This window comes from Zootoca vivipara, chromosome Z2 (assembly GCF_965207765.1).
Source record: "Zootoca vivipara chromosome Z2, rZooViv2.hap1.1, whole genome shotgun sequence".
Taxonomy (NCBI): domain Eukaryota; kingdom Metazoa; phylum Chordata; class Lepidosauria; order Squamata; family Lacertidae; genus Zootoca; species Zootoca vivipara.
In genome coordinates this window covers 29,402,671-29,430,469 of record NC_142585.1, presented here as the reverse complement: position 1 = coordinate 29,430,469, position 27,799 = coordinate 29,402,671, and the positions used below count along the sequence as shown (strand labels likewise).

General features: G+C 44.4%; 1 protein-coding gene across 3 annotated transcripts in view; it reads left to right on the top strand.

Moving 5' to 3' along the window:
* The window catches only part of AMOT (angiomotin), a 72,085-nt gene that overhangs the window by 24,720 nt on the left and 19,566 nt on the right, over nt 1-27,799 (top strand). For all 3 annotated transcript variants that reach the window (XM_035113573.3, XM_035113572.3, XM_088664694.1), the window contains exons 2-5: nt 974-1,151; nt 5,570-6,463; nt 23,226-23,724; nt 25,956-26,100. In XM_035113573.3, the coding sequence (XP_034969464.1) occupies nt 5,628-6,463; nt 23,226-23,724; nt 25,956-26,100 (1,480 nt within the window). In that variant the 5' untranslated portion in view covers nt 974-1,151; nt 5,570-5,627. The remainder of the gene's footprint in view (nt 1-973; nt 1,152-5,569; nt 6,464-23,225; nt 23,725-25,955; nt 26,101-27,799) is intronic.

Here is a 27,799-nt window from a genome sequence, read left to right as displayed (position 1 = left end):
GATTCTGATCTGCTCAGTTTTATTTCCGTTAGGGTCGGAACTTAGAGGAAAATGTCCTGCTTTACATAGAAATAGTGCTGTTTACTGCACTTCCTTTTGCTTAAAAAAATAATAATGCAGCATTCTAATCAAGCATGTCAAAACTGGACGCAGTGTTGTCAAATCCCCTGGATGAAAGTAGGAATGTTTCCTTTTTTCAAAAACAACAACCCAACAATTCTTAACTTTATTTTTCGGTTTCTAAAAGTACATGTAACAAACATAAACATGTTATCCCTAACCCCCAATAAACATTCCATGCATATACCATGTAAGTAATGCAGCTAAACATTAAATTTGTAAATAGTTTAGAATGGATCACATCCGTTGGATGTCTCCACTGTTTAAAGGTAAAGGTAAAGGGACCCCTGACCATTAGGTCCAGTCGTGACAGACTCTGGGGTTGCGGCGCTCATGTCGCATTATTGGCTGAGGGAGCCGATGTGCAGCTTCCAGGTCATGTGGCCAGCATGACAAAGCCGCTTCTGGCGAACCAGAGCCGCGCATGGAAACACCGTTTACCTTCCCGCTTGAAGCGGTGCCTATTTATCTCCTTGCACTTTGACGTGCTTTCAACAGCTGCATATTTCTGCATTGCAGGGGGTTGGACTAGATGATCCCCAGAGTCACTTCCAACTCTACAATTTGAGTCTCTGTCTTAACAGATTTTCCCAGAGGGAGCTGTGGGCAGCTGTGGGTCGGGAGCAGCACTGCCCTTTCCAGCGCACTGAATATACCGGTACATGGGTCAGTGGCCATACAGTTTCAAAATTACCGTTAGCCTTTGTTTTTCTGAGCATGCTAAGATGCTTCATTCATTTCTGTATAAGGGCTGTGTTGCATAGCCTATCTCACCATGCCTCCGGAGTTAAGTTAGTAGCTGTTTTCTAATACTGCCTTATTTAATCAGTTTCCACCATTTCTTGTTTTTCAGAATTTTCTAAAGTGTAAAGGAATTGCCAAGCTAACCCAACTTTCAAGGGACCCCAAAATACGCTGCGACTCTTGACTAAGGAAGAAAAGAGGGACTATCGTCATCTCACATACCAGAACTCCCACTTCATGCTGCAAGAGCCAAGGCTGGAGCCGCCAGTTTAAGTTTGTTTTCTAAGGTACATCAAAGGCCTCCATAATCTTTTCCAAGCAAGAAGATAACTGTGGGCAGCTTTCATGTGGCTGTACAAATCTCTGCTGGAAAGTGCTTGTATCATAATTTGCCAACATTGGTAAGATAGGTTTGACCGCAGGCAGAAGGAGCAGGGGTGAGCCAAGAGCTCTTCACTGCCTCCCTTACTGGGTTTCAGAGTGAACTCTTAAAATGCAGTGTGTTGGCATTCTTTTTTATGTATTGCAAAGGTTTATTGCAGTGACACATTTTTAATATCACATTTTTCATAGCAATTGTTAATTGGACCCCACAAACATAAACAGGGTTCAGCCTTAGCAATTGGTGCCAACCACAAGTCATTTGAATAATTAATATTTATAAATACTGGTGGATGTGTAACATCTTGTTCTAGATTAGTATGAAACACTACCTGATATGACAATAATATTTTATGCATTACTTGTGCTAAATCCATAAACCAATTTTAATAAGGTAGCACTATTATCATTACAGTAGTGTGTAATACTAATTTATTTGCTAAATGGACAGTACAATTTGTTTTCTAATATTCCCCCTAGCAAAAGATCCAGGAGTTGGTTCTTAAAATATTTTCAGGAGCAGAGTCACAAATAGATAGATCCTCATCAAATTGCACACATTCAGCCTATTCATTTTTCACAATATTTTTTTGAAATCTTTCCTAAAATATCCCACCGGTGTTTTGGCTTTCTTGTGATGAGGGTGGCATGGTCCTGTTTGAAAAAATTTCTATGGAGGTCAATCCATGAGGTCTCTCAATTATCCCTTTATATATAAAAGATCCAAGGATACTTTGCTGGAGAATGTGATAAACTTACACATGGTTTTAGACAGCTAAGTCGCAGTTGAACTCAGTAGCAGAGGCATACCGAGGGTTGTTTGTGCCCTTGGCAAGGAGCTGTACCTTTCTCCTCAACCCCCCAAAACCCACTTCTCTCATGTTTGATCTCACCACTTATTGAACATACATTTAAGCTGTAATTATCACTGGCCATATTTTTGCATCTCATTCCCATTCAGCTACAATCTTATAATTTTCTCCTTTGTATGCCGGGGGTGGGGGGTGGGATGATGAATATTTCAATCCATACCTTCTGGAAATGTGATATTCAAGAGTAAGGACAACAGGATTGGGATTTTATGCCCTTTTCTAAAATTTTGCAGCATTATGATATCCTTTAAGAGATGTGGTGACCAGAATCATAAACAGTATTTCTAGAGCAGTTACACCATAGACTTGTATAAAGCCATTATGATATTGCCAGTTCCGTTTTGAATCTTTTTCAAAATGATCCACAAAACTTGTAATTCTCTTCCCCCCCTTTTTTTAAACCACTGCCACAACTGCATCAACATCTTAATTGATCCATCCACTATGACCATAAGATCTCATTCTTGGTCAGTCACCACCAGCTCTGACCTCAATAACATATATGTAAAGTTAGAATCAGCAGGCATCACTTTATGCTTGTTAACATTGAACCAGTTTTGTGATTTTAATCCTCATTCACCCAGATTCGAGAGGTCTTTTTGGTCACCTCATAGCTTCTTTTAGTTAAACAGCAACAACCCTGTACAAGTTGGTGTCATCAGCAAACTTTGCTGGACTAGATGATCCTCAGGGTCCCTTCCAACTCTGTGATTCTGTAACTCCAGAAAGGACTAGAAAGAAGCTGTGTCTCATGCTGCAAACCTAAAGCAGACAACATGCATCCAGTATATCTAACTCACTATCACAGATGGGTAGGACCAGAATGAAGAATTAAACCAGAATGCTTTTCTTATCTATTTCAAGATATAAGAATATTTACCCTACTTTCACTCCCTGCTCCATACCAAACACACCATCAGATACACAAAATAAAACTTTAGAATGGGTAAAGGTAAATGACCCCTAGACAGTTAAGTCCAGTCAAAGGTGACTATTGGATCAGGAATAATTTGTCATAATTTCCAGTCTGCTCTCCCCAGCCCTGCATTCCTAGGGGGAAAAAAGATGCAGCAGAACCCAAATAAAGGGGGGAAACCGTTATTCTGCAGGGAAGCCAGCAAAAATATTATTATTAGAAGAAATGAAAGGCAAAGCAAGAAGAGAAGCACTACTTTGCTGCTAGAGCTGGTTTGAGAAGCAAAACCAGAACCAATTAGAAACCCCTTAAATAATCAGCCAGCCTAGCAATAGCTCCACAAGTAAAAGTGCAAATCTCACACTGAGAGACTATTCCCCAGAAGATACAATCAGTTGCTACCTGCAAAGTTAGTGATTTAAGGGTGAAAATCAGCCAGATCTCACCTCCTGCTCCTGGCCCAAGAGAGAAGTAGTCCATTTTACTGCTTGAACAGCTTGTTTGCTTGCTTATGCAAATCGTGCAACAATTGAAAGTTTTCCTCTTCAACACTTCAAAAGGCTTCCTGGGGAGCAGCTGAAAGGCTGTCTTTGGCTCTTCTACCCAACCAGAGGAGAGTCCCAAATCTCACAGCAGGAAATCTCAACTTGGTTGCAAGGGGGTGCTCCTGAGTTGCAGAAAATAACTAGAAACTGGGGGATTTCTAGTGGCCAGGACCTCTGGATCTTTGAAGATTGAATCTTGGATACAAACGCTTAGAAATAAATGCATTCTCTGGAGAGTGTGGATTATTTGTATATTAGTTTTTTTAAATAAAAAAATATTACTGTGTTAGGCATTATTCTCTCTCCTGCTTAGTTTTAAGCTGTTAAATTAGGTTGGTTTATTTGTATTGTTTTATACAACCATATACCATATTTTGTGGTATTTATTTATTGATGACGTTTCTAAGATCACAGAAATCACATATAGGCAAGCTTTTGCAACTGTGTCTGCCACCCAACTAGTGGATGAGGGTTAGAGAGAGAGAATCCCCTGTTCTCCCAGAGCCTGTGTACAAATTGAGTCTTGCCCAGTAAGCAAGGCGGAGAGCTTAAAATCCTTTTTTACTCTAGTTCCTCTTGGGTTACCCAGTGCAAAACGGAAGTGTTAAGCTTTCCACCGTGTTTACATTTAACAGTTATTTCTGTGCTCCTTCTCTACTCCTGCTGCTGCTAGTCAGAATCTAGTTCAGTGGTTCCCAAAGGGGCAGTAGCACTACCTGGTAGAGGTGGGATTATGTAAGGGGGTTCTAAGAGGCAAAGGGACAGCAGGAGGCTCTGAGGGTGTAAATGACGCTCAGACTTTGAAATGCTACTGTCACTGGATCAAGTTCATCAGTCTGGTTGGATCAATTAAACGGAACAGTTTTAGTTGGATTTTGAATAAATGTGCAAGTAACTGTTACTGTTCTGAATTTTATTGTCTTACTGTCTTCCTTAGTGGATCATGAAAACCGCTATTCTAAATAACATTCTTTATAAGGTAAGGTCGGGGGGAGGGGATGGGCACCAGCTTATTGGAACCAAGGGGCTGGTTGGCCAAAAATGTTAAGGAACCAGTGGGCTAGCTTGTTGCGATGTCCAAACTTGGGCGTTTGATTTGTTTTTCTCCAAACAAGGAGCAAATAAGGAGCTTACTGCTTGGAAGTTTGCTTTTTCAAAAAACAAAAACAAAACCCCAAAACCCACACAGCCATAAACTCTGTCCCTTTTCCTGGCAGCAGAGCAGGAGTTGTGGGGGGGAGGGGAGGTTTCAACCATGGTTTAACATGATGGTGTGAACTAGACAATATAGATGCTGTCTGTATTTTAGCAATCAAACCCATGGCTAGACTCTTGACGCTCCTTGTGGGAGGTGGCTATTATTTCAGACCCCTTTCTCATATAAATCCCTTAGTCTGAATTAATGCATTATTTCACAAAATTTAGACATGGCTTGATTATTTAAAAAAAACCCAAAACAGCCCTTCAAAGTAGTTTACAAAGGGAACAAAGCAATAAAATTATCAGTAAAAACAGTAAAAAAACCAAAGCCTCTTATAAACATGTATTAAAGATTAAAGCAGCAATAAATGAAAAACAGATTAAATCGTGTGTCAGCATTCTACATGTCTGCGCAGGTAGGTCTAAACAAAAATGTTTTTAGCAGGCACTGGAAAGAATGCATTGAAGGTGCCTTGCCTGATGTCAATAAGCAGGGAGTTCCAGACTATAGGTCCAGCAACACTAAAAGATTGATTTCTTGCAAATGTGGAACAGGTAGTGCCCATAATAGTGCTAATGCCACAGATTGAAGCAGTCAGGGTAAGGCAGTCTCATAGATAAACTGGTCCCAAGTTTTCTGGTCCCAAGGTGCTAATGGCAATCTTTATGTTAAGCCCCACTACTTGAATAAGGAAAGGTATGGGGTTTTCTGCCTTCTCCCTCCAAACTTCCATCTTTATCAGCTCAACATGGAGGCCAACAATCCCCTCTTTTCTTCCCCTCCTTTCCAGGTCACGGGCAGCCTGCGCGCCCCCTTTCGCATTCCAGCCCTGAGGCCTCGCTGTTGAGATGAGGAATTCAGACGAGCAAACGGCCACGACAGTTTTACAGCGCTTGCTGCAGGAGCAGCTGCGATATGGGAACCCAAACGACAGCCGCAACCTCCTCGCTTTGCACCACCAAGCTACGGGCAACGCACCTGCTTTCGCCGGCAACGGGAGCCCAGGGGCTCCAAGCGAAGGGCTGAGCCCCCAGGACCACCAGGCCGGAACCCATGTTGCCCGCCAGGAGCCCCAGGGCCAGGAAATACAAATGGACAACAGTGTCATGGAGAAGCAGCTCTCCCCAAGGCTCCAGAACAGTGAAGACCTCCCAACCTACGAGGAAGCAAAAGTCCAGTCCCAGTACTTCAGGGGCCAGCAGCACGCCAGCGTTGGGGCGGCATTTTATGTGACGGGGGTCTCCAACCAGAAGATGAGGACTGAGGGGCGCCCAACGGTCCAGCGTGTGAGCCCTGGGAAGGTCCACCAGGACGAAGGACTCAAGGACCTAAAGCAAGGGCATGTCCGCTCCCTGAGCGAGAGGCTGATGCAGCTGTCTCTGGCCACCAGCGGCGTGAAGGCCCACGCACCCGTCACAAGCGCCCCACTCTCCCCACTCTCCTCCCAGCAGACCAACGACTTCTACAAGAACTCTGTGCCAGCCCCTCCCCAGCCAAACATTAAAGGGATGGAGCACAGGGGGCCCCCTCCCGAGTACCCTTACAAAAACATGCCCACCCCACCAATGAGCTGTAAGCAGCCCGACCCTGGGCATTTCTACAGCGACCACCGCCTGGGTCAGCAAGGCCGAGCTGATGGGCCACTGATGAGGTACCAGCATCCTCCTGAATATGGATCGTTCAGGTAAGCAGCCTGCCTTTCATGCACAAAACCAAAGAAAGGGAGCAAATCAGCCCAAGGTCCTCAAAGGGCCCAGAATGAGCTATGGTAAGCCCGCAACATAGACAGGGCTTATGTTCTGAGGATAATGCCTAAAGCTAAAATCACTTATAGTCAAGACACATTGGGTTCAGTGGCGAGCCGGAATGCCAAAGTCATTTTTCCTGGAACCCTGCACTCTGTCTCCACCGCTTTTTAATTTTTCTTGCAACACACATAACAGCTGATTGCACAAGTTAAATGCATATAAGTTGTGGGATTACTGTATTTTGCTGGTGCTTTGAAAATTTCTTCTTGGCTTTTTCCTTTCCTGTCTGCACAAACCATCTTTGGGAACTTGTGGTATTTTCAGGTGATGTCTCAGTTTTGTACTTCCGTGATGGGAATCAAGAGAACATAAGGAGCCTGCAGGATGTGGGCCAATGTCCCATCTAGTCCAGCATTCTGTTCTCACAGTGGTCAACAGATGCTCAAGAGCCTCTTTCCTTAGTATGGTTTCCAGGAACTAGTATTCAGAAGCATTTCTGTCTCTGACATGGGAGGCAAAACATGGCCATCATGGTGGCCAGTAGCCATCTTCTAATGTGAAATTGGCTTTCCTTAAAAACAGCTGGAGGAACAAGAGCACTTCCTGATAGCTGCACCTGTCACTGAAAAGTGCTGTAGGCAGAAAGGGGTGTGAGAGGCCTGACCCTGCCAGTGGTAATTCTCCCGCTGGTGGTTTTGCATAGCAGTTACTGGGGCATCACTCAGGCTAGCAGCAGTCAGCTCAGTCAAGCTTCCCATTCACTAAGATCTGTGCATCATGCCTTCTTGGTTGCTCTCATTGACTACCAGTGTACATCTTGAGGCAACCAGAGACAGATATTTTGCTGGTGTAGCACATTTGTTGCTCCAACTCATTGCTGGAGTATGTTTTGGAGTTTGTCAGAGACGGACGTATATAAACAAACATTTGCTCATCTTTTTAGTTTGTCAGAGACGGACGTATATAAACAAACATTTGCTCATCTTTTTACCAGCCTCTTGAGTGATATGTTTTCTGTTTGGCATTGTTGCAGGGAGGTTATTATGGGATTGTTGTACAGTATTTATGATTTTTGCTTACTACTGTTTCAGTTTTGTTGTGTGTGTGTGTAAATTTGATAACAAAGAGCAGTTATATTTGATAACAAAGAGCAGTTATATTTGTAAGTTAAGCAGATAACTAAAATAAATAGACTGTAGAAAGCTGTGATAGTCAGCTGTTGCTCTGTCTATCTCAGTATGGTCAACACTGAATGGCAGTGGTTCTCCTGGGTGTTGGGCACAAGATACCTGGGGATCCCATTGAGAATTGAACTTGGCACAAAATCATTCCCTCAGGGCACACATGCCACATCAATTTATTCACTGCAGAAGGCTTGCCCATTGCAGAGGATTCTGGGAAATGTTCCAGGGGTACCCTCTTCCATGCCTTCCCCTTTTGCTCTCCATGAACAGAAACCACACTCTGCAGCAGGATGCTGTCAGCTCTCTGTGGCTGCTCTTGTGGTGTACTGCATGGTTGAGCAAGGGTTTCGTTGAATATAGTTTGAATTAGAACCTGGTGGTGTGTTCAGCAAGCCCAGCCCTCTCATTAGACAGTGTGAGGCAGATTCTCAGGGGCAGCTGCAGTCCACAGTTATTGCTCCAGAGCCTCTAGCAACTCCCCTCTGTTGTCACATAGCCTCCCCTTGTCCCACCACTGCAATTTGGCATGCTACCTCAGGGTTGGTGAAGGATGTTCTCCCATTGCTAGTGTTCAAGTAAGATCCATTTGCCAGTCCGGTGGGATTCCAGGACCTGGAAGAGAGCTCCATTTGGCCCAATCTTCAAACCTTTATTTAAGAGCCAGTGTGGTGTAGTGGTTAAAGTGTTGGACTAGGACTTGGGAGGCCAGAGTTCAAATCCCCACTTGGCCATGGAGCCCACTGGGTGGTCTTGGGCCAGTTACTGCCCCTTATAGCCTAACCTACCTCACAGGGTTGTAGTGAGCGTTAAATGAGGAGGGTGATAAACCATGTGTGCCATCTTGAGCTCCCTGGAGTGGAGGAGAAAAGACAGGATCTAAGTGTGATATATAAATAAACAAACCATCCTTTCTTTCTTCAAATCTTTATTGTTACGATCTATGTAAGAAGCACACAAAACACATTGTCCAGATAAGCGGAGTAGGGTTTAAAATAAAATAATCAGTTCAGTCATTTATTCACTGCATTTCCATCTTACCTTTTCCTCTTAAAGAGCTCAAGGTGTGGTGTACATGGGTCTGCCCCTCATTTAATGAGATTCACGGCCAAGTGGGTGAGATTTGAGTCCTGGTCTCCTCCAGGTCCTCATCCCCACACTGGCTCTTGCCTTCTTGACAGCAAATAGAACCTCTAAGCATTCTACAGGAGAACAAAGCATTAAAACGATGGAGCTGGGACAAAGTTGCAAACATCTGTTTGTTTGTTTACAAAAAATAATAATTCAAAATATAGTTAAAATTGACGATTAAGCTGGAATATGACTAAATTGCATATCAGCATTCCACATATCTAGATAGGCTAGCCTAAACAAAAATGCTTCTAGCCTGCGCCAAAAGGAGCACAGGGAAGGCGCATGCCTGATGTCAGTTGTTGCCTTGACCGTGTACATGCCCCTTGGTATGTGTTCTTGGAGAGGCACTGAGATCTCTCTCTCTCATTGTATGGACCTGTAAGCGTTTCCCTTCCACATTGGTTCCACGCTTGTCTCACTTGCTGAGGGAAGGACCTGGTGTTCTTGAGTCTAGGATTCTTGCTGTGCTTTTGGCTCAGGCATTGATGATGGAGCGTTTTTTTTCCAAACCTGGTGTCTCCAAAGATTGGAAATGTAAACCTAGGCTTACCGGCTGCTTGGTTTCACTGGGGAAACGTGTTCTCCCACCCAGGAGTGACTCTGTTACCTTCCACACTTCACGATACAACATGTGAGTTGTCCCAAATGTCGACAAACGTTCTGTGCATTTTTCAGATTGCAGCTAGACCATTAGTGAGGTTTTCAACAGGGGTTTTGCTGGATGAATTCTGCGCTTCTTCTCTGTTTTAAAGTTTGATTTTCATGCATGATTTGAAATTAGTTGTATAATACCTCTGAATAGATATTGAAGAACAGCAGGAAAGGAGCCCCCCCCCTTTCTGATTGTTGGTTGATGTATTCTAAATTTTGTCTTTACGGAAAAGTTTGCACTGCAGAGGGGGTTCGAATGGATAATCCTTTGGGGGCCTTCCAACTCTGTAATTCTATGAAATGAGAAATATTATTGCCACCCAGCTTGGACCAAAATTTATTTATTTGTCCCAGTCAGCAAATTGTGTCCAAGTTTGGTAGCCAATGCTATTTATTCTAGCCAGTGGGAATATTAAAGGAGTTCACCTGAGCACATGCAGAGTGCCTTTTCCTCCCATTGAGCAAGGGAGCCACCACCAGCTGCTGACAGTCAGCTTTATTGAACATAGCCAAAGGCATTTCCAGTAATATATATATATATATATATATATATATATATATATATATATATAGTTTCCAAAGCAATGCATGAATTAAAGGACATGCATGTTGCAGAAAGTCACGGGACAACCATTAGTAGCCATGTGTGCCATCCAGCAAGGGTAACAAAACATTGTGTTAAGATTTATAATACATGATAATTCTTGACAGTGCAAATTTAGCTACTTAATGTGTAATGTCCAATTGTTTATCAGCTAGACATTCTGAATACAGCTGAATAATAGGGGATAAATATCTCTCTTTGGGCTCCAAATGGAAAGGACAGAACAGCAAATTTTATTTCTTACACAAATTTTATTTCTTAAGACTATATATAATCTTTATTCTCAATAAGGAGAATAATATTATTATCCATAGGTGCACAATACTTTTATTTTTATAAATCTTTATTATTTGTAAAAGGAATCTTTGTATGAGTTAATGCTTTATTATTTCTTTGGACCTGTACTGTAGCTTTGTACTTTTGTCCTTCCATGCTGTGGCACTTAATGGCTTACAATTTTTGATTTTTTGCTTTCTTTTTGTTATGTCTGCACTTCATTGCAATTATCAAATCAATAAAAGAAAAGCAGATATGCATGGAGATATGCATAATATTTTAGATCTGATTACAACCGGATATACATATCCATTCTGCAACTGAGATTCCAAGGTATCTCCTGTCCAAATATGCTGAGGGCATCTGCCAAAACCTAGGTTTTGTAAAAGCTCTGAGAAGCTGTGAATAGAAATAACGGGGCCTTGAATGATTGATCTTGATTTTGGGTGAGGGGGGGGAGCATCAACCACAGATGCTTCGTCTTGATCCATTATGATCCAAAATCCAGTTCCTGATAGCATGGGGACTAAGAGACAGATATTTCCCCATGGGGTGATTACAAATCCTTTGTTTATCTTAACACTCCTGTCCTCACCCTCTAAGCTTTTTTTTAGGGCTGCCATTTATCGGGGTGGGGGTGGGGATTTTGGATTCTGAAGTTTTCCGTAAAAGAAAAAAGGTCAACAACTTTTGTTTTTTTATTATTTTCATTAATTATTATTTTTTTCATTTATTGCCTGCCCATTATCCTAAGGTCCTAGGTGGGTTGCAACAGTAGTGCTATTTAATAGATCTCTTACATGGAAGAACACAAAAATTATAACAGTGAAATAGCATTTCAAATGCTCCAACCAGCAAAGCTTAGTCCTCTAGGCTTTTTTTTGTCTATGCCAATATCTGATGTATGCTAAACAGATTGTAGCTGCAGTCAATGAAAGACCAAGCTCAGGGCTGAAATGGAGCAGTGGGGAATGCCCCCAGTGTCTGCTTCATAAACTTTTTCTGCAGAGTTTCCAGCTCAGATTTGGCTCCTATTCCCCAAATTTATGCCCCACGTAACATTTTTTGTGCTATGATTTTAGCCACAAAGATCTCAAGCGCAGCATTGATTAATTAGCCGCCTTTTGTATGGACCTGGTATGCAGTAATTTAATGGCACCCGTAAGAGTTTCTCATCAATATGAAGTCATAAGTACAGTGGTAAAAGGTAAAGGGACCCATGACCATTAGGTCCAGTCGTGACCGACTCTGGGGTTGCGCGCTCATCTCGCATTATTGGCTGAGGGAGCCAGCGTATAGCTTCCAGGTCATGTGGCCAGCATGACAAAGCCGCTCTGGCAAACCAGAGCAGCACATGGAAACGCCGTTTACCTTCCCGCTGTAGCGGTTCCTATTTATCTACTTGCACTTTGACGTGCTTTCGAACTGCTAGGTTGGCAGGAGCTGGGACCAAGCAACGGGAGCTCACCCCGTCACAGGGATTTGAACCGCCGACCTTCTGATCAGCAAGCCCTAGGCTCAGTGGTTTGACCACAGCGCCACCTGGGTACAGTGGTACCTCGGTGTAAGTACACAATTGGTTCCGGAAGTCATTGAAAGTAATGGAAAGTGGATTAATCCATTCCAGACGGGTCCGTGGAGTACTCAACCTGAAGCGTACTTAACCCGAAGTATGAGTGTAATTGGTTCTGGAAGTCCATACTTAACATGAAGCGTACTTAACCTGAAGCGAACTTTCCCATTGAAAGTAATGGAAAGTGGCAGACGGGTCCGCGGAGTACTTAAACTGAAAGTACTCAAACCGAAGCATACTTAAACCGGAGGTATGACTGTATTTAAAACAAGTGGATCTATTCAAGGGCAGGCCCATCTAATGACCACCTGAACTTAGGTGCCTTCTTCCTAAGTCTAATGGCCTTCGTTTTCCTATTGTACAGTATCTTCTTTTACTGAGCTGCCCAAATCTGGTTAATGTTCCTTTAAAGCCTGTTTTGTTCAAGGAGAGCAAGACCAGGTCATCAACCCAAAGCATTTCAGACAATTTGCAATTTCCAATGGAAGGGGGAAAGTAGGAAGGGGAAATCCATACCTGGATTTAGATAGTTAATAGTTACTAGAAATGACGCCAAAATATAGCCTTGTTTCGTTCCTTGCTTGATAAGAAATGCTTGTGATAAGGCAAATAATTCTCTTGATGTTGTAACTGAATAAGCCAGAGTAGTATTTTATCAATGTTTATGCTGTAATCACTCTCTGTTAAATCAAAGGCTGATGAACATGAACAGTGGCTATAAAAATGAATTTATTTGGATTGTTGCTGTATTCACAAATTTGCTGATATGTCTGGTCAGCAGTACTCCTGCCCTGCATGAAACCTGCTTGTTTTCCAAAGATTGTTTCCTATCCCATTCTTATAACTTATTTAGTTAGCTTATATAGTTTAGAGACTACAGCTAAAAGATTGATAGGTCTGTAGCTCCAAGGATCTGAGTGATCGGTTTTCTTAAGGATTGGCATGGCACAACTATACGGGAACGCCATCTTGAAGGAAAGTGGCCTGTTGTGTTGCTAAGTTCGCCAGAATTGGAGACCACCAACTAACAGCTAAAGTCATATCTTCCACTGTGCTCTGGAAGTCAGTCCTATGAATAATTGCATGCGCCTAAACCAGATGCCTAACTCTGCGTGAGATCAGGCAGTGAGCCTTCCCGGGGTCATCAGAGCTTGAGGCATTCAAACCCACAAAGATTAAAAACATCCTCTCTCCTGGTATGTAGTTGAGCAGCTTTGTAGAAGTCTAGGTCTACTTGCCAATAAGGTGGTGTCCAGCCCTGAGGAGGAAAAAAACACCCTATTTCGCATGATGTCTTTCAAAAGCGGTGAGCACTTTGCTCTTAGGTCCTTTTTTTGTGTAAAAACGCAAGTTGGGTTTGTGCTAAGTCAGGGTAGTACTAAGTCAGTAGTTCTGTCGGCACAAAGATTTCTTCTTGCACAATGGAGCTTTCCCACTTCTCCTCTCTCTCCTCCCCTCCTAAATCTATTCTGGGGTTCCTCCAATCCTCTGGAGCCAGTGTGGCATAATAATTAGAGTGTGGGACTGTGACCTGGGAGAGCAGGGTTCAAATCCCCACTCAGCCGTGAAGCTCACTGGGTGACCTTGGGCCAGTCAGCATCTCTTGGCCTAACCTACCTCACAGGGTTGTTGTGAGGATGAAATGAGGAGGAGGAGGAGAACCACCTACACCACCCTGAGCTCTTTGAAAGGTAAAGGGAGTATAGAAATGTAATTAATTAATAAATATAAATAAATAAATAAATAAATAAATAAATAAATAAATAAATAAATAAAGATGCAGGGCAGGGAGCATGAGACACAGAGATGGAGATGCCTTGTTGTGCTAACAGTAGTCCTTGAGCCAATGGGACACTTTAGTTCAGTGCTTCCCCAAGTGGGCAAAAGCACATACCCACACCCCAGGGAGCACTAACAGGCAGGGAGGCGCTGGATGTTTCAATGACTGTCAGACTTCATCAGTTTTGTTAAATTAATTAAACTGAATAGTTTCAATTGCATCTATATATATATATTTAAATGTAAAAATCATGAAAGTGGGGGCTCCGTAACCGCTTGACCTATCATCCTGAAATTTTGACACAATGATCCAGGCCACTCCCTGAGTGTTGTTAGAAAAAAACACCACACATCTCACACCTCTGCAGGTAAAAACCTGTTTTTCAACAAAGTAAAACAGCACCCTCAAGTGGATTTCCTCCCATAGTACACCCCATCCCTTCCTGTGAAATCTACACCACACCCACAAACCAAATAATGACATCATCAACCAAGCAACTGAAACCACCAAGGTGGCCATTACCAGACCCCTAGCCCCTGCCAGGCCCCCACTAGGCCCGGGGGGGGGGAGGGTGAGTGCCTGGATTGCAGGTCGTAGCACGGCCTTTGTTTTATGTAGCCCCTGCCAGACCCCCACTAGGCCCAGGGTGGGGGAGAGGGCAAGCTCATGGATCGCAGGCCGCACAGCCTTTGTTTTATGTAGGCCCCTGCCAGGCCCCCACTAGGCCCGGGGGGGGGGAATAACCCACAGCAACACACTTGGGGGCATGGCAAGGGGTTTTTACTTTAAAATTTTGCGGGCGCTGTGTCACATGCAAGGCTCCGGCGGCCATTTTAAGTAAGGGCAGTCATGCCCCTTGTAACCTACGCTTTATACTATGACTGATCGCAAGCCTCTGCGTCTTAAAAAACAACAAGTTTCTCCCCCCAGTTTAAGTCCTCGGATATTTGCAGTGGCCAACCCCCTCCCCCATTTACAATCTCCTACCTTCCCCTTGCCACTTCCTGGGTTTCTTATGGAACCGAACAGCTTGGGTGCTTCGGAACTCGCCTTCTGTTGCTACGGGGCTGTGGGTCTTCGCTATTTGATTCAACCACCCCGGTCGGGATTATTAAAGTAGTTCTCTAGGTTCTCTGGGTCACCTAATCCAAAATTAGAAAATCCAAATACCAAAACACACACACACACACACACACACACACACACACACCCCGAAACACACAACAACGCCCAAATCATACAATACCCACCAAAATAAATGAAAATCCCAAAAATAAAGTTAAGCAATAATAACTTCTGCTTCTCATGTTCTTATTTCAAAAAAAATTAATCTAAAAATATACAGGGGGGAGAGGACAACACTCCCAGGGAAAAACAGAGGGAAGGATGTCCTACCTACTGAAACACAGGGATGAGCCAGGGGGTTGGAGGGAGGAGGGGTGGGATACGTCATGGATCGGGACAGGGTGGGGGGAATCACAGGGATGACCCACAGCAACACATGACCGGGCCAGCTAGTTTTGAATAAATGTGCAATTAATCATTACGGTTCTGAATTTTCATTGTGTTGTTACCTTCCTTAGTGGGTCGTGCAAACCACTATTCTGAATCATGCTTATTATAGGGTAGGGGGCATTCGGGGTGAGTTTACGGAACCAACCTTCAAAAACAGTTCAGGAACCACTGGATTCGTTGAATACCGCCTTTGGTTTCTTTCGTGCAGGAAAATCAATCTGTGTTTTCCTAAATATTCTGCTTTTTGGTTCCCATTTAGGACCCTTAAATCAGGCCAACCTGTGGCTCTCAATGTTGGCTGGAGCTGATGGAAGTTGGAAGGCAACAACTTCAGGAGGGCCACAGGCTCTCCATCCTTCCTTTGATTATTCTCATACCTGAACCTCTCATGTATTATTTAATCCTTACCCATCTCATCCCAATCCAGTACTCTTATTTTTCTGCTCTAACCACTGGAAGACATGGGCTAGAGCTCAACTTCGAGCCTACCAAGTGGCAGTGGCGACGGCGAAGAGGACCTTCTTCACCGTTTCTATCTCATCTGCAGAAAACAGCAGCAGGAGACTGTTCCAGGTGGTTCGCAATCTATCCGAACCATCTTCGTCATCGGGGCCTGGTAGGGACCCCAATATCTCCTGCAATGCTTTTGCAAAGTTTTTTGCGGATAAAGTCGCTCAGATTCGGAGGGAGGTAGACTCCACCGTGGGAGCAGGGCCGGGGCGGGAAAGTGCTGGAGTCCTGTCTAGTCATGTTTCATGGGATCAATTTCAATCTGTTACCTCCGAGGATGTGGACAGGCTTCTTGGACGAGTGAAACCGACCACCTGTCTCCTTGACCCTTGCCCATCCTGGCTAATAAAAGTGAGCCGGGAAGGGCTGGGTGATGGGCTCCGTGGAGTGGTGAATGCTTCCCTCTATGAGGGAGTATTCCCAGAGCCGCTAAAAGAGGCGGTCATTAAACCGCTTCTTAAAAAAAATCTTTAGACCCGGCAAATCTATCGCCCAGTCTCAAATCTACCATTCTTGGGCAAGGGGATTGAGCGAGTGGTTGCTGAACAACTCCAAGCACGCCTGGAGGATGCGGACCATTTGGATCCCTTCCAATCGGGATTCAATCCTCACCATGGGACTGAAACTGCCTTGGTCACGCTGGTTGGTGATCTCTGGCGGGCTAGGGACAAAGGTGAGAGCTGTTTCCTAGTTCTGCTGGATCTCTCAGCGGCCTCTGATACCATCGACCATAACATCTTTCTGGACCGTCTAGAGGGGTTGGGAGCTGGGAGGACTGTCATACAGTGGTTCCGCTCCTTCCTCCTGGGCCGTGTTCAGAAAGTGGTGGTGGGGAATGAGTGTTCAGACCCCTGGGCTCTCACTTGTGGGGTGCCTCAGGGTTCCGTCCTCTCCCCCAAGCTTTTTAACATCTATATGAAGCCCTGTTCCTGAATGGGATAACTGTGCTCTTGAAGGACCAGGTGCGCAGCCTGGGAGTCATTTTGGACTCACAGCTGTCCATGGAGGCACAGGTTAATTCTGTGTCCAGGGCGGCTGTCTACCAGCTCCATCTGGTACACAGGCTGAGACCCCACCTCCCCGTAGACTGTCTCACCAGAGTGGTGCATGCTCTAGTTATCTCCCGCTTGGACTACTGCAATGCGCTCTACGTGGGGCTACCTTTGAAGGTGACCTGGAAACTGCAATTAATCCATAATGCGGCAGCTAGACTGGTGACCGAGAGTGGCCGCCGAGACCACATAACACCGGTCCTAGGAGACCTACATTGGCTCCCAGTACGTTTCCGAGCACAATTCAAAGTGTTGGTGCTGACCTTTAAAGCCCTAAACGGCCTCGGTCCTATATACCTGAAGGAGCGTCTCCACCCCCATTGTTCAGCCTGGACACTGAGATCCAGTGCCGAGGGCCTTCTGGCAGTTCCCTCACTGTGAGAAGCAAAGCTACAGGGAACCAGGCAGAGGGCCTTCTCGGTAGTGGCATCCGTCCTGTGGAACGCCCTCCCATCAGAGGTCAGAGAGATAAACAACTACCTGACATTTAGAAAACACTTAAAGGCAGCCCTTTTTTGGGAAGTTTTTAATCTGTGATATTTTAATGTTTTTTTTGGTATTTGCTGGAAACTGCCCAGAGTGGCGGGGAAAACCCAGCCAGATTGGCGGGGTATAAATAATAAATAAATAATAAATAAGACAGGGTGATTAATACATCTTGCACCGCACTTGCAAATAGCATCCGTGTAGAATAGCATCCCTGTAAATGCAAACTGCCTGCACTTTCTAGAAACAATCAAAAGACATTGTTGATTCGAAAGGCTTTCTGTTAGGGTTTTAGTCTTGTTCTAAATGCACTTGCTGTTTTTCACTTGTTTAAATCACTTTGAGGCGGTGGTTTAGAAACTGACAGATTGCTCATGATTATGATAATAAAATATACTACTACTACTACTACTACTACTATTAATGACAATAATGTCCTTTTCTAAAGGCTCATTTTCTATGGGAACTTCAACCAACAGACAGCCTTTGGGTGTTAAAGTATATTAGAGTTATTTTTTTCTGCATTGGGGTAGCACAGCTCCCCCACGCTCCATGGTCAGATTCACCATAATTTTATTTAAATCATAGCAATCAATTCTAAATCTGTGTCTGTGCTTATAAATCAGCATGTCGGTTTAATGCAAAATCTGTATCTTCTGGTGATACATTTCTTCTTTTTGGACTGTGAATCCTGTTCTGCATATTTGAATTTAAATATTCATATGACTTCATTCCCCTCTTTTTTAATTAGGAGAATTTTAGAATGGTTTTTTCCCCCCTTTTTTGCTGGAAACGGCTGAAATTTCACCTCTGTAAAATGTACAAGGATCCCTCCCTTTTAAACCTGAATAACCCCCATTGTGAAGACAGTTGTAACAGAAGAACAATAAGAAGACTTAAACACATTGCTCCTAACTTGTAATTTGTGGAGGGAAGTAATAGCAGCAGCAATTGGGTTGTGGAAGTGAGACTCAGACGGCAATTAATTAATTCAGGTAATATTCTGCAATGGGAGCAGGGCAGCAGCGGACTAAGAACACCTAAAACTTACAAAAAAATTCATTGCCTGCCAACCAAGAGCTCAGAGCAGCTGAGAGCACTTGTAGGCTGCATACTTTTTGCCATTCAGTTCATTTACATTGTTAGTTTTGACTGTACTAGAGGTTGTTTTACTAAAAAAAAACCCACCCCATATTGCTACTCTATAATTACAGTACAGTTGTATTTTATGCTGTGGTTTGGTTCCAGGGGTTCAGTACACAAAAATGTGTACAGTTGTACCTTGGTTTACGAACAGCTTAGTTCTTAAATGTTTTGGCTCCCGAACACTGCAAACCCGGACATGACTGTTCCAGTTTGTGAACTATTTTTGGAAACCGAATATCCGATGTGGCTTCTGATTGGCTGCAGGAGCTTCCTGTAGCCAATCAGAAGCTGCACTTTGGAAGTTGGTTTTGGAAGTCGAACGGACTTCCAGAACGGATTCCATTCGACTTCCAAGGTATGACTGTATATTCAAACTTCCTCCATACGAGCATCCCAACTTTCCAGAGTGACTGTGCTGAGAGGGCCCTGCTAATGTGAAATCTCCTGGGATCTCAGACAGCCCTGTGAGATCCTGTGAGTGCATCCCAGAACCAGTGTGACAAGGAGGGCCTTGTTCCCCCAAACAAGGCTGAGAGCTGAAAAGATATTTTTGCTCCAGGAAAACCTAGTGCAAAAAGAGCTTTGAAGTTCTCCACCTTTAACTTGCAGAATTTCAACCCGTCTGTCTTCAGCTGCGTATGATTGAAGTCACATTAGTTCATTGCCCATAAGATGTACACAAAGCCTAGCAAAAAGTGAACAGAATCCAGTACAGTAATTCATTTTGCATAGGGTACTATGAAATAATACTGTGCTCACAAAATATCAGATGTTAACATTACTGTCCCCCAAAGCAACTCCTTAGCATTAATAATAATAATAATAATAAGTATCAGACTTCAGACTAAGAAGACAAAGCTTGCAAAATATGTAGGACAGGGTTCAACTGTTCAAGACTGCAATGAACTGCTAAGCTATTATGTATTTATATTTGGTTCAGGTCAAGCTGATCTTCTCTCGCCGATCTTGCCTAATAAGCAGCTGGCTAGTGGTTGTTGTTCCTTCGGCCAATGGACAGGGCAAGACTGTCCTTTCGCCTCCTTTCTGCAGTCCCAGGCCATCTGTTGCAGCTATGAATTCAGCAGGGTTGAGTTTGCATATAACACTTAATGTGGTTCCTGACATATTTAAGGGGAAACACAGACCCTTTTCTCTTTGCTGAAGCCACACCCACCTCTTCCTCATTTACTGTTTGGAGGAGAAACTGAGCCAGTTGTGGTGTGGTAGCTGGAGTGTCGGACTAGGACCTGGGAGACCAGGGTTCAAATCACCAGTTGGCCATGAAGCTCACTGGGTGACCTTGGGCCAGTCACTACTTGTCAGCTGGACCCACCTCACAGGGTTGCTCTGAGGATAAAATGGGGAGGAGAAAGACTATGCATGTCACCTTGAACTCCTTGGAGGAAAGGTGAGTTATAAATGAGGTAATTAGATCAATAATGAATATAATAAACTGTGTCTCGTTCTCCCTCCCTTTTTTGGAGTCGGAGGAGTAGCTTCCATAGACCAGACCAGGCACTATATGGTTTTGTGGAATCCTTATGTTTTTTCTGACTAGAACCCTGTGATCCACTAACTGGAACCAGGTCCCATATAGTGGCTTTTGCCTGGTGTGCTTTTATGTGTGTGCTTTGTGTGTGTGCAGGTGCAGAACATAGATTTAAGGGCCAGTGTTCCTCTAGGCACTTGCTTAGCTCGCAAATCATGACTAGGTCACAGAATCCACTACCAAAAAAATAATAATCTCCTGCTTAATCTTTAGATGGTTTGGGCAGGATTTTTGTCAATTGATCAGTCATTAATGGTTGGGGGTGTTGGGTTTGTTTAGCCTGGAGAAGAGAAGGCTGATGTTCTAAGACATGATAGCCATATTCCATTATCTGAACGGCTGTCACATAGGAGATGGAGCCAGCTTGTTTTCTACTGCTCCAGGGGGTAGGACACAAACCAGTGGCTTCGAGTTATTAGAAAGGAGATTCCAACTAAACATCAAGAAGAAGTTTTGACAGTAAGAGATGTTTGATAGTGGGATGGAGTTATCTTGGAAAGGCTTTCAAGCAGAGGTTGGATGACCATCTTTTTAGGGATTCTTTAGCTAGATTCTTGCATTCCAGAGGGTACGACTGGATGACCCTGTGGTCTCTTCTGACTTTGCATGATTCTGTGATTTATTATCCCGTCACAGACCCAGAGCATACAAAGAATAAAAACGTTGAGGATTAATTAAAACATTTCCTTGTTTGAAATTCAGTATGATGCAAAAGATAAGACATGCACATATTTAAAATACTATATGATATGGAAAATAAAAACATGAGATACAGATTGCAATTAACGTGAGAGTTTCATCTTCTGAGACCTTTCAGCTGAGAAGCAAAACTTGGTCATTAACGTTATTGTTTTTATCCGCCAAGAAATATTCCATTCCTGGGTCTTTCCAAAGTGTTTCTTCATAAGGGACAAAAGCTTTTCGTTGCTTGGAGATCTGCTGGTAGATCCCAGTCTACCTTCTGCCCTGTCCTGCCATATATAGTGGCCATCTGCATGTATTCTAGTTGCATCTTGTTGTGTCAGGGATGATCCTTGTTAAAGGTACCTCCATTGTTAATCCTCTTCTTGTTCTTAAGGGAAAATCAGATATCTCTTTTTGTAATGTTTATTTCCCAAGTCTGAGTCCCTTCCTCCAACTCCTTAGAATCTGCATCTTGGAGTGGCAGATGTCTGTCATATCTCTCTGGCATGCATACATGTATGTAAATGGACATGCATGATCTCAAAATGCCAGGTTGCTGTTTGCTATGGACTAGCATACCCAGTCCCACCCCACCTGTCCAGATAAGTAAATTTATTAGGCCGGCGGGCAGTCTTTGAGTAGCATCTCTTCTAGACGTAGAATCTCTATTGTGAGATTCAAATCCTCTCGCATGTGATTTTTAAAAAAAGATTTTTTAAAAGAACGAACTTACCAGGGAGTATTTACCAGCACACATTGCTCCAAATGCCACGGTAGGACAGACTGTTCTAAGATAAAATGGAAACCCTCTTAGAATCATAGAGTTGGAAGGGACTCTGAGGATCATCTTGTCTAACCCCCTGCAATGCAGGAATATGCAGCTGTCCCATGCAGGGATCAAACCTGCAACCTTGGGGTTATTAGCACCACACTCTTGTCAGCTCTAACCAACTGAGCTATCCTGTCTTGCAAGGTGACCGTTGCCAATGCTGTTTAACATCTCCAAGGTCTCACAAAGCCTCAGACATGAATCCTGGTGCATCACGAGGCACCGGAAGTTGTGTCGGGGGCCCAGCAATGTGGGTTCTGAGCACCCACAACAAAATTTTTGTGGGTGCTCAGGCCCCTAGGGCCCCCTATAGTTGGCACCCCTGACCTGATCCAGTAGGGCTGTTCTTGTGTTAAGCAGGTGATTTCTGGTGTTGGTGCTAGAGAGCATCTAACACTTGGGCTGGTGAGAGCTGCTCTTGCTAACCAGTTTGTTACCAGGTGAAATTCAAGATGGTGAGGCTCTGCTTCTAACCTGAGCATTGATTGCGGAAGGTGTGTCTTCTTCCATATGAGACTTTCCCATTCTTAAGAGTTTGCTTAGATTATTTTCTTTGTATGCTCATGGTCATTGTGAAGAGGGCTTCCTTGATGGCGGCCTACAGATTACAGAACCAGTAGCCTATTCATTCATTCATTCATTCATTCATTCATTCATTCATAGCATTTCTACCCTGTTCTTTAGCTGAAAGGGCTTCCAGAACTCCTAACGAAAATGAGTAGTAAGGCAGTCTTTGTCCTTAGGTTCACATTCTTAAAGTTAAGGTTCTTGTAGTGGACAGCTGGTATGGAGAGTTCAGGATTGCTGCTGGGTAGCAATTGAGGGAGCACATACAGTATGTCTTTTTCCATACCCTAACAGAATGGCATCCAGCAGATTCAGGGCTGTGTCTCTTCAAAGGAAACTGTAAACAAGCTTTTAACGTTTGCCACATCTTTTGGGAGAGGGAATGCTCACTGTCTCCTTTAAATAGTTGTATTGATGTTTTCGCTGCATTTTTTTAAAAAAATATTGTTCTCCATCTGGAGAACAGCAGGCAAAATGTTTTTTACAAATAAATTTAAATGCAGAATGCAGCAGGTAAGAAATTTTTGGGAGGTTCAGACATTGAACCTTAGCATGAGAACAAAGGTTTTTGCAGTGGGGCACTTCGATCACTCCTCTTTCCCCCTGTGGCGTGCTAGAAGGAATTTTCTTAAACCAGCCTCAAAATTTTTTATTTGCTTCTGAAATAGTTATGCTTTCAGGCAAGCATATTTGATGGAAGATTGATACACAGTAGCTGGGCCAAACAAGCATCTAGTTCTTACTGAGGTTGTCAGTCAGTACCAACTGACTGTACCAGTTCAGACTGCACATGGGGGCCCATGTGATTGACAGTTCCTCCATGCCAGAAAAAAGGACAAGGTCTTACACATTAAAAATGAGTTATTTGGGTTGAAGGCTTTTTACCTGACCTGCTCACTCTTCATCTGTAGGAACCATTTTTGGTCGGGTACTGTTCCATGGTCAGAATCATTACCTGCAATCTGAAGTGGTACAGTGCAGGTTCTAGGTCAGACTACAATGCCCACCGGCCCCTGCAGGCCAGACTACAACTCCCATCACCCCCTGCATCATATGGCCAGGCTGTAGAGGCCTTGGCCGCACACCCATCTCTGTTCATATGACTTTCTCTCTTTGCCAGATCAGCCCAAGTGAGCCACTGGTGTTTGTTGGTCTTTGCAGGCAGAACCCGGAGCACCAGCTGCAGCAGAGGCCTCCTCACCACCACAGCCCAACGTCTTCACTCACCTCCTTGGGCTCCATGACGCTCCTGCAGTCGCTGCCTCCCTCCAGGGTGTCCCCTTCCCAGCCTCCAAACACTCCCATCCAAGGAGACCCTTTCTCCCAGCAACGGACCCAGCATCTCTTTCTGCCCAGCCATGTCCACCAGGGAGATCTTTACCGGTTCTGCCAGCCTGTGGTTGGGCAGCCGCAGCAGCATTTCCAGCAGCCGCAGCTGCCGCTGCAGTTGCAGCAGCAACATCATCAGCATCAGCAAGGGGACTCCTACTCGGCCCTTAGCAGGCCCCAGCCGACCCCTTCCCCATACCAGCAGATGCCCGTAGACCCTTTCGCCATTGTCTCCAGGGCCCAGCAGATGGTGGAGATCCTCTCTGATGAGAACAGAGCTTTGCGCCAGGAGCTGGAAGGATGCTATGAGAAAGTAGCCAGGCTCCAAAAGGTAAGAACTGATGGGACCTCCCCACCCCACCCCCACATAGTATTATAGAATTGTAGAGTTGGAAGGGACTCCCAAAGGTCATCTAGTCCAACCCCCTGCACGGCAGCACAAGGAAGGCCTATTTAGTATTTCATTCTTAGGAGTGTAAGAAGTGCCCTGCTGGATCTGGCCGCTGCCCTTCCAAGCCCAGTATCCTGTTACCACAGCGGCCAACCAGATGCCTGTATGGAATCCATAAGCCGGGCCTGAGCACAAGAGCCCTCTACTGTCCTGCAGTTTCCATCAACGGCATTGTTGCCTCTGACCATGGAGGCCAAGGGCAGCCTCCATCATGGCTAGTAGCCATTGATAGCTTTATCCTCCATTAATTTGTTCTAAGCCATCCAAGTTGTTGGCCATCACTTTCTCCTGTGGGAGGGAGTTCCACCATTTAACTATGCTCTGAGTGAAGAAGTATTTTCTTCTACCTGTCCAACATTCTTCCAACATTCAGCTTAATCAGATGTCAGCAAGTTTTGGTTTTATGAGACAGGGAGGAAAACTATTCTCTATCCAGTTTCTCCAGGCCATGCATAATTTATGAACTCCTATTGTCTGGCCTTTTATTCGCCTTTGCTCTGAACTGAGAAGTCCCAAATGTTGCCACCTTTCCTCATAGGGGAGTGATGGCATTCCCTTCATCACTTTGATTGCCCTTTTCGGAAGCCGGAGAACACCACGGTTGTTGTGTGCAAGCATCTACTGGGAGCACCTTTTTATGTCTTGGTTTAGCCTGCATGTATACTGTTGGACCACATTTGCTTTTACGTACATCTGCTGCGGTCTTGCTTATGGCTTCAGAAGACCCTTGCACAGTGTCTGAGCACCTGCTTTGTACAGAGAGAGTCCTTGCTTCAGTCCCCAGCAGCATCTCTAGAGAGGGCTGGGCAAGGCTGGCCTGAATCCTTGGAGAACAATGTCCGGTCAACGTGCACAACGCTTGAGCCCCGTTGACCAAGAAGGCAGCTTCCTGTGCACATGTCCTAGAAATTGTGGCATTTGTGAGGGTGTTGAAACACCTCTCTTGTAGACCCACAAAACTTTGCATTCTTTGGAAAGGTGGAGGAGACTCATTTCATAGAATCATAGAATTGTAGAGTTGGAAGGGACCCCGGGGTCATCTACCCTTGCAATGCAAAATCTCAACTAAAGCATCCATGACAGATGGCTATCCAACCTCTGCTTAAAAACCTCCAAGGAAGGAGAGTCCACTACCTTCTGTTTCACTATTGAGTAGCCCCTCCCACTAGAAAATTCTTCCTGATGTTTAGTCAGAATCTCCTTTCTTGTAACTTGAAGCCATTGGTTCAGGTCCTACTCTCCGGAGAAGGAGAAAACAAGCTTGCTCCATCTTCCATGCCTTTTAGGTATTTTAGGTGGCTTGTGGGCATCCTGTGAAGCTGAATGTTGGAAGATTCAAGGCAGACAAAAGAAAAGACTTCTACATGCAGCACAGGAACTTGCTCCCACAGGAGGCAGTTATGGACACCAACTTGGATGGCTTTAACAGAGATTTAGACAAATGGATGGAGGAGAGGGCGACTGATGGCTACTAGCCAGGGTGTCATGCTCTGCCCTCCACAGTTGGAGGCAGTAATGCTTCTGAATACCAGTTGCTGGAAACCACAGGAGGGGAGAGGGCTCTTGCTTGTGGGCTTCCTTTTGAGCCATCTGGTTGACCACTGTAAGAACAGGCTGCTGGACTAGATGGGCCATTGGTCTGATCCATTGGTCAACCTAACTCAGTATTGTCCACACTGACTGGCAGCAACTTTCCAGGATTTCAGACACAGGGTCTCTACCAGTCCTACCTGGAGATGCTGGGGCCTTGAACCTGGGACCTTTTGCATGCAAAGCAGATGCTCTGATCATTGAGTTATGGCCCTCCTTCTCCCATCCAATTTTCTCAGGACCAGACCTGCTTGGTTCAGTACCAGAACAGTATCACGTGCTTTTGGCTCACTGAGTGAAAGGTGTTCTGTTTGCAACATGGTTGTGATCTGCTTTCTCTTGCATGAGGTCTAGTTGTTCATTCCCCCACTACCACCACAAAGCCTATATATAGCCATGCTAAATACTGTTATATAGTGGATGAATAGGGAGGTAGATGATAGATAGATAGATAGATAGATAGATAGATAGATAGATAGATAGATAATGCATGCATTGTTTTCTTTTCTTGTTTGCTCCAGCTGGAAACAGAAATTCAGCAAGTTTCAGAAGCCTACAATAACCTGGAAAAGTCTTCCACAAAGCGGGAGACCCTGGAGAAGACCATGAGGAACAAGCTGGAAGGAGAGATACGAAGGCTGCACGACTTCAATAGAGACCTCAGAGGTAAATTTCTGTTTATACATGAGTTTAAAGCAGGCTTCCCTGGGATTGGAGTTGCTGGGCTCCAGCTCCCATCAGCCCCTGCCAGCAAAGCCAGTGGTCAAGGATGATGGGAGTTGCCGTCCAGCAACACATTATGCCAATGTCATTTTCTTCCAGGTACAGGTGTTCCAGTTAGAGCCATGGTGACTGTGCAGGCTAATAAAAATCACCTTTGGCCACTAAGACTACCAGCATTTCTCCAAACAGATAGTTCCAGGAGTGCACACACAGGCATTAAAAAGACATTTAAAATACTCTACGTGTTAGTACTGATAGCTGATGACTGACTAATGTATGTAATTAAGATTAGTGCCATGATAGAAAGATTTTTGATTCTAATACTACACTATTTATTTCCCTTGTAAATAATTTTTATTGGCTTACAAGTCTTAGCACGCCTCCCCTTACAACAGCTCTGTGTAATAACTTGCACTGGGAAAACGTTGGTATCCTGCTTGCCTATGAAACTTGCAGTATGGCAACTCTGAGGTCCCTGAGAATTGATTCATTTTATATCCCACCTTCTTTCCGCCACGAGGAGCTCAAGGTGCTATACGTGGTTCTTCTCTGGCTCATTTAATCCACACAACAACAGGTTGGTTAGATTGAGAGGCAATGACTAGCCCAAAGTCACCCAGTGAGCTTCATGGTTGAGTGGGGATTTGAACCCTGGTCTCCTAAGTCCTAGTCCGACACTCTAACCCCTACTCCACCCAGGCACTCTGTTCTGCTGAGAGCATGTGATGAACTCCAGGTTGTTTGATAGGCGTCACAGCTTAAGGGAGGTTTCAACTCAAGTGCAGCATTCTCTGTCTTCTGACTCTCTTCTAGCGACACAGATGGTGAATTGTGCCATTGTGGCAGTTTGCCATACCTTAACAGATTAGACAACTGGGCCAAAGCAAACAAGATGAATTTTAACAAGGAGAAATGTAAAGTACTACACTTGGGCAAAAAAAAAAAGAAAGGCACAAATACAGGATGGGAGACACCTGGCTTGAGAGCAGTATATGTGAAAAGGATCTAGGAGTCTTGGTAGACCACAAACTTGACATGAGTCAACAGTGTGATGCAGCAGCTAAAAAAGCCAATGCAATTCTGGGCTGCATCAATAGGAGTATAGCATCTAGATCAAGGGAAGTAATAGTACCACTGTATTCTGCTCTGGTCAGACCTCACCTGGAGTACTGTGTCCAGTTCTGGGCACCACAGTTCAAGAAGGATACTGACAAGCTGGAACGTGTCCAAAAGAGGGCAACCAAAATGGGCAAAGGCCTGGAAACAATGCCTTATGAGGAACGGCTTAGGGAGCTGAGCATGTTTAGCCTGGAGAAGAGAAGGTTAAGGGGTGATATGATAGCCATGTTCAAATATATGAAAGGATGTCATATGGAGGAGGGATAAAGGTTGTTTTCTGCTGCTCCAGAGAAGCGGACACAGAGCAATGGATTCAAACTACAAGAAAGAAGATTCCACCTAAACATTAGGAAGAACTTCCTGACAGTAAGAGCTGTTTGACAGTGGAATTTGCTGCCAAGGAGTGTGGTGGAGTCTCCTTCTTTGGAGGTCTTTAAGCAGAGGCTTGACAGGCATATGTCAAGAATGCTTTGATGGTGTTTCCTACTTGGCAGAGGGTTGGACTGGATGGCCCTTGTGGTCT